Source organism: Podarcis vaucheri (genome assembly GCF_965113315.1).
Source record: "Podarcis vaucheri genome assembly, chromosome: 9".
Lineage (NCBI taxonomy): Eukaryota > Metazoa > Chordata > Lepidosauria > Squamata > Lacertidae > Podarcis > Podarcis vaucheri.
Window position 1 is genome coordinate 24404529 of NC_138767.1, and position 20789 is coordinate 24425317.

The window sequence follows — 20789 nt, forward strand, 5'->3', positions numbered from 1 at the left end:
CCACCCTGAACATTGTTTTTGCCATGGAAGTATGGGATAGAAAGAGTTGAAGCCAAAGTTAGTTCTACTGAGAGATGACGCATTAAAACTACTAGACGTGACTGAGGTTCACTAATTTCAATGAATCTTCTTGGAATTGGATTATCGTTGGATGCAACACTCATAAACAAACAAACAAGCTTCCATTGCCAAGGCACGGGACTTCATAAAAGTGGGGATAATTCTTCTTTCAAATCAGGTGGCCACACAAAGTTAAGATCTGTCTCTGCAGCGGCACTCCTTGGGCTGTTCCAAGTCATCGCTCTCTTGTTTGGTGTGGGTGTCTTGTTTATGTACCAAAGAGGTGCATTACAAATGTGTCATTTGAGCCTTTCAAGCAATGTGCTGCACGACTTTTCCACAGTAAATGCCGTTTACTGAAAAGGGGGGAGTGGGAGCATGCTGTTTTAATTCTTAAAAGTACACAGAGGAACAGAACGAAAACATGGGGAAATGGGAAGGAAGAGAGAGAGAGAAAAATCCTAGCCTAAACAAAAGGCTGCAAATAGTTATATAGGTGGCTATAACTGCAATCATATGCTCACTTTTCAGGGTATAAGCCCCGTAGGATGCATCAGGGCTCTCTTCTGAATAAATGCACTTGCATTGCAGGACTGCACTTTTAGGTCATTGTGGACACATTTCCAACCACCCAAATTCTGTGGTGTGCACTCACCCTTCATTGGCTCCTCTTAGACACTAACCAGTTTATTACAGTATGAGTTTTCATACTCAAAGGTGGCATGGTTAAGAGGTACAACACAAGCTGTTACTAAGCTGGCTTTGGGGGCAGATGTCTATTTTTGGCTTGGCTAACCCCTAGACAGCATCTTAAAAAGCAGAGACATCACCTTGCCAACAAAGGTCCATATAGTCAAAGTTATGGTTTTCCCAGTAGTGATGTATGGAAGTGAGAGCTGGACCATAAAGAAGGCTGATCGCCGAAGAATTGATGCTTTTGAATTATGGTGCTGGAGGAGACTCTTGACTCTTGAGAGTCCCATGGACTACAAGAAGATCAAACCTATCCATTCTTAAGGAAATTAGCTCTGAGTGCTCACTGGAAGGACAGATCCTGAAGCTGAGGCTCCAATACTTTGGCCACCTCATGAGAAGAGAAGACTCCCTGGGAAAGATTGAGGGCACAAGGAGAAGGGGACGACAGACGATGAGATGGCTGGACAGTGTTCTTGAAGGTACCAGAATGAGTTTGAGTTTGACCAAACTGCGGAAGGCAGTGGAATATAGGAGGGCTTGGCATGCTCTGGTCCATGGGGTCACGAAGAGTCGGACATGACTAAAAGACTAAACAACAACCACCCCTAAAAAGTAGTTCACCATTGTTCGTGTTCTTCCAATGGCATTGTTTTTATCCCCTTCTTTAAATTGATTTGTTTCTAACCTGCTTTCGGTCTTACCGTGCAATATAGTTTTTACTAATCTTTGAATTATTGCTTGTCATTGCATTCATTGTCTTTAATAATTTCGTAAGCAGCTGGAATTTTTTCGATAAATGATAGAAATGCTTCAAATAATTAAATAGAATATATGAGCAAGTGCCCAAGACCATTCATTGAGTTTGATTTGAACTCAAAGCTACACTGGTTCACCTGCTCAAGGGAACCCATTGCTAACTGATGTCATACCCTCACCCTGATGCTCCTCCTCTTTGTTTACCTGCTGTCTCTGAGTGAGTAAACAGTGACAGGATAAAGGTAGAAGAGGGGGAGCCAATGTTTTCTTTCCTTTTCTCCTTTCAGAGGAAGAGGATGCAGCTCAGTGGTAGAGCTGGAAAAGGCTCAGGTTGGAAATCTTGCAGACCCGCTACTAGATAGGACAACACTGAGCTCAGTGGACCAAGGATCTGACTTGGTATCAGTCCCAGAGGATTAGTCCCAGAGGAAGAGGGTAAACAAAATGGGAAGCCAGGTACGGATCAGACTGCAATTCACTAGACACCATACTGCGCTCTCTCTCTCTCTCTCTCTCTCTCTCTCTCTCTCTCTCATGACAATGTTAAACATTTCACAGCAAAAAGCTTTTCAGAAGAACATCTCCTCAAGGCACTTTATGGACAACACAGCCTTACCCTTTGTGTGTGTCAGCTTGGTCTGCCCTTTCCCAAGATTCTGCCATCCCAAGTCCTTAGTGGGATAATGATTATTTTTCTTGTTGCGAGGTACTTCCAAGGCTGGGATGTGGGGAGTAAGAATGCTCTCAGTTACTGGTATACAAATACCTAGAAAGATGAACAGAATGAGTTACAATGGAAGGGCTCTTGGGGGAATAATGTGGCAGAGGGCAATTTTCACAGAATGACACAGAGAAGAGCCTCTATGCTGAAAGAAAGCACATTTATCTATCTATCTATCTATCTATCTATCTATCTATCTATCATCTATCTATCTATTTTCCTATACTGTCATTTATTTATTTGTTTGTTTGTTTATATATGTGTGTGTGTGTGTGTGTGTGTGTGTGTGTATGACAGTATAGGAATCATAAAATATCAGGGTTACACCATTAAAACCCTACAGATAACCATTAAAGTGGCTGGCTGACTGGCTAAATAAATAAATAGCTAGCTAGCTAGCTGCAAAGGCATAAAAAAGTCCTCAAGCGACGCCTGAAAGTCAAAAGTGAGGATGCCCGTTGAATATCTGCTGGAAGAGTATTCCACAGCATGAGACGGGTGGCACTAAATCCCCAATTGAAGTCCAGTTTAAGTCCAGTCAGGTCTCTTTAACATGGCAGACAGCTTAGCGCTATTTAGTATTAATGTTGTCTGAAACACCTGCAGGCCACCATGTGGACTACCCTTGGTATGGTAGGTCGTTTTGTATTCGGCATCTCCACAGTGCTTCACCCAGTCTTGCAAATGCTGGCCAGTATAAATTTTTCCCATCCGGCAGTTGGGGTATTGAGAGGCTTGCCTAAGTCAACCTCATGAGTTTGTGACTGAGATGAGATTTTAATTTTTAATAATAATAATAATAATAATAATAATAATAATAATAATAATAATAATAATAATGTTGTATTTAAATAATTCATTTAAATTCATTTAAATGCTGCCCATCTGACTGGGTTTCCCCAGCCACTCTGGGAGGTGCCTAACAATTATAAAACTACAGTAAAGCATCAAACATTAAGATCTACAGGATCTGTCTATTGATTCATTTAACAATGAATACATAGGTGCTTATATTTGGTATTTCAAATTTGACAAGCTAACCTTTTTTAAAAAAAATAAAAGGTTAATTTTACTTTGTTTTACCGTTGGCAAATCAACAGGGCTTGTCCCTTCCCCTAAGTCCAGTTTGAGAGAACATGCTTTCTTGCCTCCTTGCCATTGAGAACCCTGCCTTAACAGGGTTTCTAATACGGAGGAGATTAGCCAAATGCGCTTACAAGTCCCTTTCAAACCTTCATGTTAAATAAGTGAAGGTCAGGGATGAAGGAGACTCACCTGTCAGTACTGGGGGCAGGGTTGATGCATTCACCCCATCCCCTACCCACTTTAGCCCTCACATTCTACAATTGTTAGATGAATCCACAGACAGATCCTGTAGTCACATGTATTTCAAGTACACTTAATTAGTATATTGATTGTAAAACCCCATATTGATCATTTTTATTGTTTATGTAGAGAGTTATGCAGAAATTCTGGTTTAATATGCTGGCTGTTTGCCATAATCAACACTGACTGCCCGATCGATCCTGTAGACATCCGTTTTTGTGGTTCTAGACTTCCCTACTTATTGACTGTGCAGTTCTAGAGTATGTGGGCTGAGCGTCAACTGACAGTTAATACATTGAGCCATTCATGTTGTTAAAAGGGCATCAAAGTGGTACATATAGTAGATACCATTGTTGCAGCGGTTCCCAGGGCAGCACATGCCATCTCTGTGACAACGCTTCTTTTTCCTCCTACAAATCATGCAGGCAGACGTCGCTTGATGGGGACTGTGGCAGTATTTCCCAACTTCACACTCCTTGTCATTGGTGCAAGGGTAAGCCTGGGTGGTAGGAAGAAAAGAATGCAGTGATTCATTAAGAATACCTTGCCAAATATAAAATGGAACAAATGAAGAAACAAGTTAGAGTACAACCCAGGGTAATTCCAGATGTTAAACTTGAATGGCATTCAAACAGTAAAAGTTTAATGACACTCCAAGTCCTCAATTTATGACCCTGTAATCTTTATTGGTCGTAACCGAGGGCACAAAAACTTGCAGTCCAAAAGTATCCCATGTATTAGAAGAATATTAGAGATAAGGCAATTGCATTGGATCAGAAAGCCATCCAGGGCCAGATGGATTGCTGTTTTACTGAAAATATGTACCCACAAAGATTTCTGGTGTCCTTTTGTGTTTCTCCAACCAATGGAAGGCAGACAACTTGGGCTGAAAGCATCTTGTCAAGTGGCAAGACTCATTTGCTCTCAGAATTGGTCATCAGTCAATACATCCATATAAACCAGAACAGCAGGAAATTCAGAGTCTAGTCCTTAACACACACACACACACACACACACACACACACACACACACCATGCTCTTCAAATGGAATAAATAGTGCAAATTTCACACGTTTCTAACTATTTGATTCAAACTCAAATCTCATGGCTTGCTTTGATAATTTCTACATGGAGGGTAAACAGAGTGTGTCAAGTGGATTTCAGAGAATAAGACATATAAGGAAGAAAATCATTCCTGGTTACATACGTGAACTGGTGTTGCAAATGTAAGTTGTATTGGTTATTTCATATTGCTTATACTTTAAAGATAAACCATTACCACTATGTGCAGTACATTTGAACAGATTTCTTTGTATGCATGAAGACATGGGATGCACATGCAATACACAGCAGGATCAAAGTGATTCCCACTACATTGGCCCTAAAGACAGGAACAAAGAAAGTTAGTTGTACAGGTCCCACTGAAACTAAGTTGTGGTGACAAGGGACATTAAAATGATACGCCACACTTTCCTAGCAACTATGAAGCCTTATACTGTATGTAGTCCTCAGAAGCAAGTCCTAATGCCTTCAACCAGGATTACTCCAAGGAAAGTGTGTGTGAATTTTCAGCCCTTGTTCAGCTTGTAGAGCATTTGGCTTCCAGCAATAATTTTATCCCAAAGACTCCTGGCCACTTATGCTACCTAGCTTTCCAGGAGCAAAGTAGGATCCAGGAGAACCTCAGGATTTGAACCTGCTGTGATGGAGGGAGCACCCCCAGTGGCGGAGCAAGCCGATTGGGCGCCTGGAGCAGTGTGCATCCAGGGGCGGGGCCAGCCACCCGTGGGGTGGGGTGAGCTGGGGCAGGACACTCCGTGGAGCCTCTGAGGGGTCTGCCTGCCTCCTCCCACTCAGCCGCCCTACAGCTGGGAGGGAGATAGCGGGTGGACCGTTTGGGGCAGTGCGGAGTTTGCGGGCACCCATGCCACACATCACTCCCAGGAGAGACATGTGGCTCGGGCGCACTGCAAGCCCTACGGTGAGTGCCACCTGGCATTTTGTCACCCCCCTCAGTGGTGACACCCAGGGCGGACCGCCCCCACCGCACCCCCTTCCTCCGCCCCTGAGCACCCCACCCTGTGCAAGCATAACAACAATACATTCACAGGCTTTAGAATTTCCCATCAGCTTCATTTGTGTCTTGATTCAGCTTCAGATCATTTAGCCTCATCTATTCATCATCGTTTTCAGACAGAGGACTAAGATAACAATACCTGAGTATTCAGATAAAGCAATACAGAGCAACGGGTGACTAAACTATTTTATGGCAATATCCACACACATTGACTATGAAATTTACTATTTATTTGCCAGCAGGAAGATAGCAAGAAGCTAACTTACAGTTTTTCCACAAATCTTTAATAATCTGGATAAATTAACAGAGCTCCCATTATACAGTATGCCTATCATTTAAAAGACCGTAAGTAATCAGATTTCTCTTTCGTGTATTTGACATGGTTGATCCTAGCTGGCCCTGATCTACATTTAGAAACAAATGACAAACCACAAAAGCTTTGTATTCATAGATGAGTACTTAAAAGCTATTAACGTTGCATAGAAAATGTTATTAATCAGTTAAGTTCCAGCGTTTTACCCTCTTTGGTTTCTGTACATGGAAATGCCTCCTAATGTTCTCACATAAATTTCCTCCTCTACCAATGAGCCCCATTTTGGCAAAACATTATAAAGTTGAAACACTTATCTGAATTTATTACAGTGTCTTTGATCTAGAAAATTTGGCAATGAGAACCAGTGGGCTTGTGGGAATCCCAGCAGGGTGCTTCTTAATTTGAAGCGAGCAGGAAACACTATGAGGAGAGTGTAAGAGACACCCAGAAGATTCATTTTTAAAAATATATATATTAAAAATAAAGTGTTTATAAAAAATAATCTAATTACTGTAGCTTCTTGGGTTGTTGGCACGGTCTTGTCATTAACTCAAGAAGCTGAAAAGACTAGATGGATAGATTTTTAAAAAAATGTGTGTGTGGATGAAAGAAAAATATTGGGGAGGGAGCCTTAAATTTACATTACACATTTCATTGGTTTGTGTCACTTTATGACCCCCCCCCCACTCTCTTAACAGGGTGGAGTTTGATCTATATTCCAACAATCTGCCTGGAGATGTTGGATTTAAGAGAACCAGCTGTTCTTTGGTGGTGTCTCAAACTACTGGGAATATATTAATTTCTCATGAAGCATCTTGATAGTCTCATGCAGCAAAAGAAACCAGTCCATATACAAGAGCTCAGCCATCAAAAGCTATAAATTGTGAAAAAGTCTGTCCGTCTGTCCATCCCCCAATAACCATAAATGAGCAAGCACTGCCCTGTTATTGTCTGCTGGGTTCACATAACTAACTTTATGGCTGGAAATGTACCGAGGAGAAAACCCCACTGAATTCGAGAAGATTTTCTTCTTACTAGGATCGCACTGCAAATTGTGTGGCAATATTGGGAAAGGGCTCTCCGTGACTACATAAACTTAATTCTATCGAATATTTAGCACCATCCTGTTGGTTGGTTTTTTGTTGTGATCTTTAAACTCTATTCTTGTATTACTCACATGTAGGGCATTTCCACGGTGACTATGGAGCAAGACAGCACTTTGAGCCCTATCCCCAATACAGAAACCTCTTTCTGCCAGTGGAGTGTGCTTGTCTGCTGAGAAATGCCAACCTGCTCCTGTGTAGGGACTCCACACAAACAAGGCACCCATGCCATACCTTTCAACACAGGTGTCAACGAGGTGACAAACCAGGGCACTGTCTTCCGGGACTGTGCTCTCATGTGAGCCACATGAACTGGGTGAGATTGTGGGGGGGCCCCTGAGCAGGTTTGTGAGAAACTGCAGCTTTGAAGAGGACAATTAGTGAGTTGGCAAGAAGCCAAGTTAAGCATGGGTACGTGAGAAAGTATGCTTGGAGACAGGGAAGCCTAGCAACAGGTGATGATTGGCTAAAAGTTTGCCCTTATAAGCAGCATGACACAGTAGTTTGGTTTTGGAGTTCAGAGGTTGGCGTGTAGAGTTTGTATCGAGTCTGTGTATATAGTAACTTCTACAAATCTGTGCTATACTCTGTATATAATAAAAGCAAATACAAATCAAGTTACAGTTCAGCAAGTTATGTTCCTGAGTCATCATCCTGGACTACACAGACTAAGTAGCAGGTAGCAGTTTTGATTGAGATCCATCAACAGGTGAGATTGGGGGGGGGGCTGAGCAGCCGTGAAGAAAGCTGCTTGGGCACCTAGGGTGGGGCGAGGGTGGGGTGAGCCGCCCATAAGGGTGGGGTGCACCACGGGGCCTCTGAGGAGTCTGCCTGCCTCCTCGCACTCAGCTCCCCTACAGCTGCGCAGCGGGCGGACCATTTGGGCAGCACGAAACCTGTGTGTGCCCAAACCACCATGTCTCTCCCAGGAGAAACGTGTGGCTCGGGCGCGCGGCAGGCCTAACTGGGGAGTGCCGCCCAGCATTTTGTCACCCCCCGCTGTGGTGACACATGGGGTGGACCACACCCACCGCACCCCCCTTCCTCTGCCCCTGCCCCTGAGATGGAAAGAAGATAAAGTCCCTGTAGAGTTTGGCGGTTATAGAGTTAGCCTCCTTTGCGTTCTGCCCTGGGGGGAGGAGCGTCCGTCCGACACTGCACTGTACGTCACAGAGAACAAAGAACCCGTAGAAGAATGACAAATTAAATTGTTGGACTATGCCGAAAGGGCAAACTGACCAGAAAGCTCAGGAACAAGGAAGACCAAAACTTTAATAAGAAATGAGGGGGAAATTATAATTTATCTTGGAGATCACTGTAAGCAGTTGAAAACACTAGCAGTATTGCAATAACAATTGTACTGTAACGAGAGATATGAATATAAAGGAGTATGGATTATTGAAAAAAGATGCAGTAGGAAAGGTTTAACAACAGAAACCATGGAGGGGAAGGTGGGAAGTCCAGAGATTCGGAGGGATCTTTTAATTGTGAATGTGTTGTGGTATTAAAGGTAAAGGGACCCCTGACCATTAGGTCCAGTCGTGGCCGACTCTGGGGTTGCGGCGCTCATCTCGCTTTATTGGCCGAGGGAGCCGGCGTACAGCTGTCGGGTCATGTGGCCAGCATGACTAAGCCGCTTCTGGCGAACCAGAGCAGCACACGGAAACGCCGTTTACCTTCCCGCCGGAGTGGTACCTATTTATCTCCTTGCACTTTGACGTGCCTTTGAACTGCTAGGTTGGCAGGAGCAGGGACCGAGCAACGGGAGCTCACCCCGTTACAGGGATTCGAACCACCGACCTTCTGATTGGCAAGTCCTAGGCTCTGTGGTTTAAGCCACAGTGCCAACCGCGTCCCTGTTGTGGTATTATTATAATTTTAATTTTGTATAACCAAATAATAATAATAATAATAATAAAAGATTGTGCCCCCCCAAAAAAGCACTTTTTTGGAGTGAGTTTGTGGTGCCCAAAATGGATGCCATGCTCTCATGTGAAAAAGAGAGGATGTCCTGGTTTTCCTAGGGCAGTTGAGCGGTGTGCCATGCAACCAGATAAGACCATAAGAAGGGTCATGCTGCACTGCTTTGCTGGTCCTGTGTTGCACCTTCCTTGAATGTTTCTGCCTAGGATAAAATTCATGTTTATTTCTCCACCCATTTTTCCCTTTGTCCACCACTGTCATGTGGACCTCAGAAGGTTACCCAGAAGGATACATGGCCTTTGAGCAGAAAGAGGTTTCCCACCACTGCTGTGCAGTCAGAAGTAGAAAGATCAGAAAGATGGCATGCCTGTTCTTGACATGGCAAGATTATCGCCTGTGGCAGACCTTTCCCATTCAGGTCACTTGACATAAACCTTCTGAAAATATCTATGGAATGATAAAGACATATAAATATTTGTGAGGGAGATGTGTTAGGAAATCAACTCTCTTAGAGTGGTGGGTTACAAGTTCTGCTAGTGGGAACACATAAGCTTTTGAGCTTCATGGAGATCTTTTCCAACAAATCCAACTGTTGTTATTGCTAGTATTTGGAAATGGAAAATAGATTGGTTCATTTTACCACAGACTGGCTGCTGCTTGCATCCAGGACTTCTGGCTTTGCCTTATGACTTTATAATTTCCCTGGGGTATCCTTATGGTTCATTCAAAGCCCTTGATATTGCAAGCACAACTTAAGATGCTATTGCTAGAGGCCCCTTCTTCATTTCATGTCTAGGTCTCTTCATGACTTGGCTGGCACACAATATTCCTTGAGGAATGATCCAAAAAGTACATGCCATGGCACAGAATGAGAGAAAAACTCCCCAGAGACTCCCTGGAAAGCTTTTACTTCGTATCTGTATTTTAAAACAATCAGATGTTGGAGTCTTGTCTCCCTTGCTAGAATACAAGGAGTGTTTGCGACATACTTCAATTATAAAGAGCTTGCAGTGAAAGAAAGCATATTTGCAAGAACAGTGAATTCAGGGTGAAGTCACAGAGCTCCCCACCCACCCATTCACCATAACCCAGCCAAAAAGTCAGAATCATGTGAGCTGTGTAAAGGCTTCCTCATGGATTAGATTACAAGTTATCCCCATAGGGGCAGACTTTGGTCTTTCAAATTTCAGTGGCGCCCTGTGTGAGGCCAAAATTTGACGCCCCCTGCCGCTTACATTCTGTTCTGCTCAATCCACTACATCATAGTTGCAATGCCCAGTGCAGCAGAACTGGTCACACTGCCCTAAATCCGCCTCTGATCCCCACTTAGGTCACCATCCTATACTCATGGGGTAAGTCCCAATGAGAAGACAGGAGTGCCTGGCGTGCTCTGGTCCATGGGGTCACGAAGAGTCGGACACGACTAAATGACTAAACAACAAGAAGTCCCAATGAATTCAATGCTATTTATTTCAGAGTAGACATATAGTCGTACCTTGGATCCCAAATGCCTTGTGAGTCGAACTTTTTGGTTCCCGAATGCCGCAAACCCAGAAGTGAGTGTTCTGATTTGCGAATGTTCTCTGGAACCCGAACGTCCGCCACGGCTTCTGCAGCTTCTGGTTGGTTGTAAGAGCTTCCTACAGCCAATCAGAAGCCGCACCTTGGTTTCTGAACATTTTGGAAGTCAAACAGACTTCTGGAACGGATTCCGTTCGACTTCCAAGATACCACTGTATGGGACTGCACTCTTACCCCAAGACAGCCATGTACGCATCGCTAAAAAAGAGGAAATGTGTCACCAAAAACAATAAGAAGAAAGAGGACACAGATTCGTTTTGGAGGTCCGTTCTTAACCTGAAACTGTTCTTAACCTGAGGTACAACTTTAGCTAATGGGGCCTCCCGCTGCCACCGCCGCACGATTTCTGTTCTCATCCTGAAGCAAAGTTCTTCACCCGAGGTACTATTTCTGGGTTAGCGGAGTCTGTAACCTGAAGCGTCTGTAACCCGAGGTACCACTGTACAGGATTGCCTTCAGATGGCTCAGGGGTCAGATAACTCCATACCCTCCAACATTTCTCCAATGAAAATAGGGCTATCCTAAGGGAAAGTGGGACATTTTGGGATCAAATCAGAAACTGGGGTGGTTTCTCTAAATCAGGGATGCCCCTGGAAAATAGGGATACTTGGAAGATCTGGCAGCTTATTAATCAGTTTTCTTAAAGGAATATAAAGTAATAATGAATTTGCCTCTTATTATAGGAAAAAGTAGGGAGTGTGCTTAATGGTTTCTGGAGACTGGAGGTGACATGTTGACAAAGTACCAAGTGAAAATGAGTCTGATGAGCTCAGTTTTGCCTGTGGTGGACATTTATTCCTCTCACAAGACCACATTGCTTCTGATAAAACGCAGCTATTTCCTGGTTTTCGTACAGGGAAATAACATAGTTACTGAGCCACAAAAGAACTGACTGGAAACCACTGTGGTTTGTCTAACTCTTATTAGCGGTACGTGATAATTACTTGAATGCCCATGTCTAGTACTATGACTTAATTCCAAAGGACAATCAGGATGACAATCAAGAGAAGTGCTCCTCTTGCAGTGGGTTGCCTAAATAAATCCTCCCAGGAGATAATTCATGGCCAGGAGAAAAATGAGAGGAAAAGCAAACAAGAGCGAAATTATGTGTCCCTTAGATTCTGCAGAGCTGATCACAATTTTGGGGATGCGTTTTCAGAGTATGTCTGTACAGCGCATGTTGTTAGAAGCATCAACTACCACCACCATCATTGTCACCGACAGTCACATAATGCTCTGTTAATACCCACTGTGACAAGAAGACTTTATCACTTAATTTTATGTCATGTCTGAGTGCTTCACCAAAGAGTCACTGAAAGATGAAGCTTGTCTGTGCACTTTGTTCCCCATCCAGGTTTTGTTTCTTTTAATAATCTTACTGGTCTTTCATCTCTGCTTTTCCCCTCTCCCACCCATCCCCCATCTGCTAGTTAGCTTTTTAGTTTAATCTCCGAGTGGTTATTTATCATCTGGCCTTGAGTTAGATCTGGCATTTTGAACAGTCAGCATGCCGCTTTGGGAGAACATAAGAATGAAAGGACAGCTCTGCTGGATCAAACCAAAGGCCTACCTAGTTCAGCATTCTGTTTCCCACAGTGTCAGCCAGATGCCTCTGGGGAACCCATGCACAGGGCTCAAAGTCAGTAGCCCTGATGTTGTTCCCCAGTGACTAGCATTGGAGAAGTATACAAAATGAGGACTAATAGTCATGGAACAGTAGTAAGGTAAAGGTAAAGGGACCCCTGACCATTAGGTCCAGTCGTGACTGACTCTGGGGTTGCGGCGCTCATCTCACTTTATTGGCCGAGGGAGCCGGCGTACAGCTTCCGGGTCATGTGGCCAGCATGACTAAGCCGCTTCTGGCGAACCAGAGCAGTGCGCGGAAACGCCGTTTACCTTCCCGCCGGAGTGGTACCTATTTATCTACTTGCACTTTGACGTGCTTTTGAACTGCTAGGTTGGCAAGAGCTGGGACTGAGCAACGGAAGCTCACGCCGTCGCGGGGATTCGAACCACCGACCTTCTGATTGGCAAGTCCTAGGCTCTGTGGTTTAACCCACAGCGCCACCCGTGTCCGTATGGAACAGTAGAACTCCCCTCAAATATCAGGTCAAGCCATCAAGTCAGCATCAGTTCCAGGTTTTGCAGAATACAGTGGTACCTTGGGTTACATATGCTTCAGGTTATGGACTCCACTAACCCAGAAATAGTGTCTCAGGTTAAGAACTTTGCTTCAGGATGAGAACAGAAATCGTGCTCCGGCAGTGCGGCAGCAGCAGGAGCCCCCATTAGCTAAAGTGGTGCTTCAGGTTAAGAACAGTTTCAGGTTAAGAACGGACCTCTGGAATGAATTAAGTACTTAACCCGAGGTACCACTGTACTTAGGCAAGATGCTCTCAATGGGGCTCAAGCCCTGAGTACCCCCATCCAGCTGCCCTTATAATGAAAGCTGGGACAGCTCTTTTGGTAGAGCATGAGATTCCTGCATTGCAGAGCATTAGACTAGGTGGCCCTCGCAGTCCCTTCCAACTCTACAATTCTATGCTTGACATAATTTGTTATTTGGCTACTTTGTCCAGTTCTGAGTGCCTCACTTTAAAAAGGATATAGCAACATGGAATGGATCCTGAAGATGGTGATGAGGATAGCAGAATTGAAAACAAATCCTAAGAGGAAAAATGTTTTGTTTTTTAAAAGAACAGGGTGTCCTTAGTCTGGAAAGGAGAAACTAGAGGCAGGATATGATAGCACAAAGACCTGTCCTCATTTACTCCCAGAAGGTAATACTCAATGTTTGTTGTTGAGCTCAGGTTCTGCTTACAGGCTTCTCATAGGCATCTGAGGACTCAGCTACATTAGTCAAAAAACAGCGTTTTAAATGCTTTATAAACATGCAACACCAGATGGTGCTGTAGAGCACAAAATTTTTCTATGCAATTTTACATAGGGGTTTTTTGTGTTATAAAGATTTAATTTATGACATATTTATAGTCCCCCCCCCCCCCGTGTTTAGATCTGCCCTGGGTGGCCACTATGAGTACAGAATGCTGAACAAGACGGGCCCCTGGCCTCATCCAGCAGACTCTTCTTATGATCATATGTAATGGGCTTAAAGTTACACAAGGGTAGATTTCAGCTGAATGTTTGGAGAAATGGCTTGACAATAAGAGAGGGTGGAACCTATGGTGGAACCTATTACCTAAAGGGGCTATGGGCTCGCCGTTGCACAAGGCTCTCAAGCAGAGGCAAGACCACAGTCTGCTGGAGATGCTTTAGTTCCGGATTTCCTGCAATGAGCAGACTGCTACAGTGGTGGCTGGCGCCCATGGAGACTGGTGGGGTGGAGGGCAAGGAGGGCAACACTAATTCAGTTTTTTCCCCCATCCTCCCTGCTGACTTCTACAAGGAGCAACACTGAGACTTAGGGAAGGAAGCTGCTAGGCATGGCCACCACCTCCCACACACACACCTTGATTGATTGTAAGAAGGCAGGAAAGTACGGACTGGCCAAGGGCAGGCTGAAGTCAGTAGGGCAGTGCCCCATTTCCCCTCATGGGCCAGCCTCTACTGGACTCTTGGACAAGATTGCCTAAAATGCCTCGGACAGCTCAAAGTTTTTATAATGTGAAATCTTTTTCAGCCTGGGGCCCAGATTTCTCTCTAGACAACCTCCTAGTAATAGTAATAGTAATAGTAATAGTAATAGTAATAGTAATAGTAATAGTAATAGTAATTTATTATTTGTACCCCACCTATCTGGCTGGGTTTCCCCAGCAACTCTGGGCGGCTTCCAACAAAGATTAAAAATGCATTAAAATGCCACACATTAAAAACTTATCTGAACAGGGCTGCCTTCAGATGTCTTCTAAATGTCAGGTAGTTGTTTATCTCTTTGACATGGGAGGGCGTTCCACGAGGCGGGTGCCACTACTGAGAAGGCCCTCTGCCTGGTTCCCTGTAGCTTAGCTTTTCACAGTGAGGGAACTGCCAGAAGGCCCTCAGTGCTGGACCTCAGTGTCCAGGCAGAAAGATGGGGGTGGAGACGCTCCTTCAGCTATACTGGGCCCAGGGTTGCATGGTGGTGGTGGGCAGGACCAGAGGCAAAATCAGGTGGAGCAACAAATGTGGAATTTTTGTGTGTGCAGTAGCTAGTGTTGTACATGCCTGCACACACCCATCTCCATCCTCTATCCAGAAAAGGAAGCAGCATGATCAAAGGGCATATTCCAGTCAGGCAAAAACTCTTGGGGTGCAAACCAGCACCAATGAGAGGTGTGGCCTGGGGAGATTTCATGCTCTCCAACATCCCACTGATCAAAATTGGGGTGCTCGTTTTTTTGTGTTCCTTAGCTCTTGTGGGAGCACACAAGACCAAAAAACAACCATCTTTTGGTCCAACGCTCTGGTGTGAGCCAGCTGATTCACACAAAAGTGTGAGACCAAAAATGAGCATTGTTTGGTTCAGCACTCTGGTGCAAACCAGCTGGCTTGCGACAGAGCAGCGGACCAAAATTAGGACATTTTGGGATCCAATCAGAAGCCTAGATGGTTTCTGTAATTCTGGGGTGTCCTGCTCAAATCAGGGAGGTTGAGGGGGTATGAGATTTCCAAGGGGCAGCTAGAAAGACTTAGTGGGCCACACTCAACCCCTAGCCCTTCTAAACCCTTTTAATGAAGAGGTGAAGCTCAACAATCTTCTACAGCAAAATGAAGAATAGCAAGATCACAATGTTGATGTTATACCATACTGGCACTGCTTATGCTCTTCCACTCTGTAGTCTGGAGCGCTGCATTTCACTTTTCAACACTACAAAATCTTTCCTCAGACACCTTTATTTAGCTAGGCATAGATAGATGGAAGAAACAGAAATCTAAATGAAACCACAACGGCCTTTGTCCCTGCTTCTCAACAAGAGGAACTCACAAAATGCATTCCAGGCTAGTTGTACACATGGGAGATTGTTGTCACATAATCAAGTCTGGTGGTGAAGCTTTTTGGCAAGGTAATGAAGGTGGAATGGGAACATGAGAACGTAGTTTGGAGAAATCACAGCTAGATAAGTGAAACTCTGAAATTAAAGAGCAGCAAAACTGACACACACATGTTTATTGGCGCACCATGCAGCATACTACACAATTCTACCCATTGATTCCTATTGCAGCCCTGCTTGGCTGGGAGATTTTGACTGGCTCATGGTTGTTCACTGTGCTTCATGGCTGAGAGTCGGACACTAGACCAGGGGTAGGAAACCTTTTTCACCGCAAGGGCCACATTCCCTTCTGAACGACATACCAGGGGCCAGTGCTGGGTGGGGCCAGAGACAGAAGTGAATGGAGCAATAAGTATATATTTTACATCTGTACAAGTTGAAATACTAGTCTGTCTGCCTCAGTTTCTTTACTGGCTAGAAGTGGCTTATCTAGGGTTTCAGAAATGAGTTTTTCAAAGCCACACTTGCAGAGGCTGGGGACATTCTGTCTGCAGAACATGTTCTCTGCTGCTGAGCTGCAGCCCTTCTTAGCCCAAGGTAGCCCACACTGGGATATAAATGCAATAATTAAAAGCAGGTCATTTTAATTTTATGTTAATAATGCTAATTATAATAATTATTTTTGCATTTCAATTGGCATGGTTTTATTAGATATTGTCTTAGTTTTTTTTATTAGTGTTTTTAAGTGCAAAATTTTACTGGGTTGCTTTAAGTATTACTGCCTGTCCTTAGGCGCCAGGGTGTTTCAAATACATTCAATGAATTAAAATGTGGAAATACTGCCTGATGTCGCATTCTGATCTCGACTGCAATGGCTCTTTTTTCAGTACACTTCAGCCTCTGCTCTTGTACAATAGCCTTTTGATCTGCTTCAGCCGACTGGCTTCCTCAAAACAATATTCCTTGAAAGTTCCGTTTGGGAACCTCGTCTTCCCTCTTGGATGTCTTTGAAACTAGTCAACGTTCAGTCATTTCTTCTTTAAAAAAGCACAAAATCCTCTGGGTTTGGCACAACATCAGACCAAGGGTTGTTCCTTTGTAGAATAAATATCCGTTGTTGTTTTTTTGTTTTCACACTGGTCACTCTTATTGTCCGGTGGGTGGCCCAATTGTCCATTCATCCTTTTGTGCTTATTTACCACCCCTCAGACAACACTGCCTAAAAGAACTCAACTGCCGCATTTTTCAAAACCAAGGAAAGGTTATTGTGATGCAACTTCATTCAAATGTGCTGCTTTATGGATCCCCAAGGATACAACAGATCAGAGAAGGCGAGATCAGCCTCTTTCCATTCTGTGCCAGTTTTATGTGGCTCCATGAGTCCATTCCATCTACTTCTTTTTCAGATTGTTAAAAAAAACCACCCCACAACACCATCTTAAATTTTATTTGCCTTTCCCTAATTTTTGCATTCTTTCCATAAATATGTATTTTTGTATGCTTTTCAGTGTGTTTGCCCATAAAAGATGTTTTACTGTATGCATTTTTCTGTAAAATATATGTGTTGTATCCAGTGCCGGTAATATTCACAACAGACCCATTGAAATTAATGACTTACTTAGGTTTATTCATTTCAGTTGGTTTACTTGGACTGGACTTAGTTGGGTAAAAACCCTAGCATTTTATGTGCATTTCCTTAAACTAAAAATGCCCTGTAGAATTCAGAAAGTAAATGACAGCTGGCTTCTGATCCACATACAAGCCCAGGACCTGTGAATTTGGTCACTCGCTTTTAAATGTAGAGTGAACCATATTTCTCCCTCCATTTCTCTTGTGAGGGAAAGTGTATATAGATCACCTGTGTAAGGCAATTAATAAAAGATTTGGCTGGATCCCTAGATCTAAAGTGCAGAGCTAAACACACTTTCCAGCAAGAGAGAGACCCCAGCTGAGTTTTAACATCACAAAAGCAAGCAGTAGTATAGCATGAGGAAAGTAGGTTGTTAGGCCTTTTAAATATCCTGTTTAGTCCGCAACCAGAGCTTCCCCATTTCTACTCCTCTTATCACTGAATAGACCAATTTTAAAATGCTTACTGTGAATCCTGCCACCTGCAGAGGCTCCTGTGAGTGGACATGTATGGAGAGGCAGGAATTTTTCATCAATTTCCCCTTGCCCTGAAGCCCCTCATAACTATCTGTTTTGGATGATCCCTTAACACTCTAGAGGAGCTTTTCAGAAGATCCAACCTAATATCCTTTCCTCTGAACCATCAGCTCACACAAATTGTACTTTTTCGTACTATATGCAGCATTGCACATTCTATAAATGACCACACTGTATTGCAGTACAGTGGTACCTCAGGTTAAGTATTGAATTCGTTCCAGAGGTCTGTTCTTAACCTGAAACTGTTCTTAACCTTAAGCACCACTTTAGCTAATGGGGCCTCCCACTGCTGCCGTGCTGCCGCTGCCCAATTTCTGTTCTTATCCTGAAGCAAAATTCTTAACCTGAGGTACTATTTCTGGGTTAGCAGAGTCTGTAACCTGAAGCTTATGTAACCTGAAGTGTATGTAACCTGAGGTACCACTGTGTCTACACCAACAGTAGATGTTCAATAAAATTATCTGTTAATAGAAAGGGACTAGGCTGTACATCTGTGATAGTGTACACTATAACATACATCTAATACACCTCTTTGTCCTGGATTTTGACACTTGAGATGTATATTTTTTTGGAACCCACCTTATTTCTGTAAGTTGTTTTAAACTGTTTTTAATATTCTGTTGTAAAGTTGTGTTTTAATGTCATAACCTGCCTGGGACCTCAGGGTGAAAGGCAGGTAATAAATTAAATCATCATAATCCTCTACATTATTCATGGTTTTTTGTGCAAATGTCTATATTCCCATGGTCTGAAAATCTACTGAATATAAAAATGATAATTATCATGGACTAAATGGCTGAGATCAGCAGAAGTGTTGCGCTGGAACCCACGTGGTTTTCAACAATTTCAGTAAGAAGCGAATTGAAGATATTCATTGTATTATTTTTTATGTAATCCTGACCATATGGGGGGAGAAGCCAGTGACCAAATTCCAGTCTCCTTCCAACCCTTCCTCTGCTGACTATTAATTCTGCATTACAAAAGGGGCAAAAGGTCATAAAAGTTGATGCAACTGATTATGAACTCTCTTGCCAGTTCTGAAAATTGTCAAGGAACGCAAACCCCAGAGACACATTGACTTCTCGCTTTCAGTGCCCAAGGCACAAGTGCAGCCGATAGCTTCCTTCCAAATTCTGCTAATTCCAAATTTCACACTCTTGGGATAGTTGAATGAACGGGAAGGCCTGCTACAAAGTCAGACTTCCTAATACAGGAAACGGCTGCTGCTGAGAGGCACGTCTGTAAATCCTTCTTCAGCACTGAGTGTCAGATATCACGATTCATTAGTAATGATTTGTTATATTGTAAGACATCCGCCTCACTTTGTATGTGTAACAAAGCGAGTGAAACACTGATTGCTCTGGGGGCAGGGGGGCAGAACTCACATTCACTTCATTGATAAAGTACCTGAAGGTCTCTGCTCTTTGATATTCAGGGAAGGTCCTCAAAACTCAGTGCTTTTAACACAACCGCAGGCTAAGGCAACACATGGTACAAAGGCTTAGAAGCATAGAAGCATTATAACTGTATAGTTAGAAGGGACCGCTCTTCCAACGCCCTGCAAAGCAAGACTCTCAACTAAAGTATCCATGACTGATGTCCATCCAACCTTTAGCTGCTTAACAACCTATGGCCTTTGGGATGTGTTTGTGGGACAGAGGGGTTATTGTTTTTGTTTTGACTATTTATTTGTGCCTTTACCTTGTATTTTTATGATATGAACTACCCTGAGATCTTGTGATGAAATCAACACAGACTGTGGAAACTTCACATTGGACTTCAAGCATCTGGCATTGTGTGCCTCCCCATTATTCCTCCAGACTCTGGGTCCTTCGTTTCCAAGTGAGATGCAAAAGCTGCTCTCATCAGAACAGAGATTTGGGGAGCCATGTCATCAGCTGGTGTTGGTCCACTGTGCTTCATTAAGTCCAGGGTCAACGTAGCCGTCTACCAGGAGATTTTGGAGCACTTCATGCTTCCTTCCGCAGACGAGCTTTATGGGGATGCTGATTTCATTTTCCAATAGGACTTTGTCACCTGCCTACACTGCCAAAAGTATCAAAACCTGGTTCAATGCCCATGGGATTACTGTGCTTGATTGGCCAGCAAACCCACCTGATCTGAACCCCATAAAGAATCTATGGGGCATTGCCAAGAAAAAGATGAGAGACATGAGACCGAGCAATGTAGAAGAGCTGAAAGCTGCTACTGAAGCTTCCTGGTCTTCCATAACACCTCAGCAGTGCCACAAGCTGATAGCATCCATGCCATGCCGCATTGAGGCAGTAATTGATGCAAAAGGGGCCCAAACCAAGTACTGAGTACGTGTGCATGTTTCTACTTCTCAGAGGTCCAATATTGCTCTATTTGCAGTCCTTGTTTTGCTGATTTCATTTAATATTCTAATTTTCTGAGATCGCTAATTTGGGGTTTTCATCAGCTGTACACCATAAACATCACAATTGTAACAAATAAAGGCTTGACATATCTCGCTTTGCATGTCATGAGTCTAGTTTATTATTATTATTATTATTATTATCTCATTTATTAGTTTCACCTTTTAAGTTGCATTACTGAAATAAATGAACTTTTCCACAATATTCTATTTTTTTGAGTTTCACCTGTAAATCTAATCAATAAAAACAATAAACATAAATAAAACCTCTGCTTAAAAACCTCCATCCTGCTCCTTTTTCCACATGACAGCCCTTTAGATATTTGGCTATCACTCTCCTCTCAGTCTCGTCTTTTCCAGGCTAGAGAAACCCAACTCCTTCAAGCATTCCTCATACGGTTTGGTTTCCAGACCCTTCATCATCTTGGTCACCCTCCTCTGCACACATTCCAGCTTGTCAATATCCTTCTTAAATTGTGGTCACAGTATTCCAGGTGTGGGCTGACCAAGGCAGAATAGAGTGGAACTATCACTTCTCTGGATCTGGACACTATACAGGACACTTACTGTTGATGCAGCCTAGAATAGCTGTTGACTTGTGTTAAGCTTGTGGTCCACAAAGACCCCGAGATCCTTTTTGCATGTACTACTAGCAAGCCAGGTGTCCCTCGTTTGTCTAAGTGTCACCTTTCACACCTTTCAAACATCAACCAGCTTGCAGGCTAGATTGCTAGATGCTCC

General features: G+C 43.4%; 1 protein-coding gene across 1 annotated transcript in view; it reads right to left on the minus strand.

The window, feature by feature from the left end:
• DKK2 (dickkopf WNT signaling pathway inhibitor 2) overlaps positions 1–20789 on the minus strand; it is a 60680-nt gene that overhangs the window by 6278 nt on the left and 33613 nt on the right. The window contains exons 2-3 of the mRNA XM_082237088.1: positions 3908–4058; positions 2129–2278 (exon numbers count right to left, since the gene is read on the minus strand). Coding sequence (XP_082093214.1) covers positions 2129–2278; positions 3908–4058 — 301 coding nt within the window. The remainder of the gene's footprint in view (positions 1–2128; positions 2279–3907; positions 4059–20789) is intronic.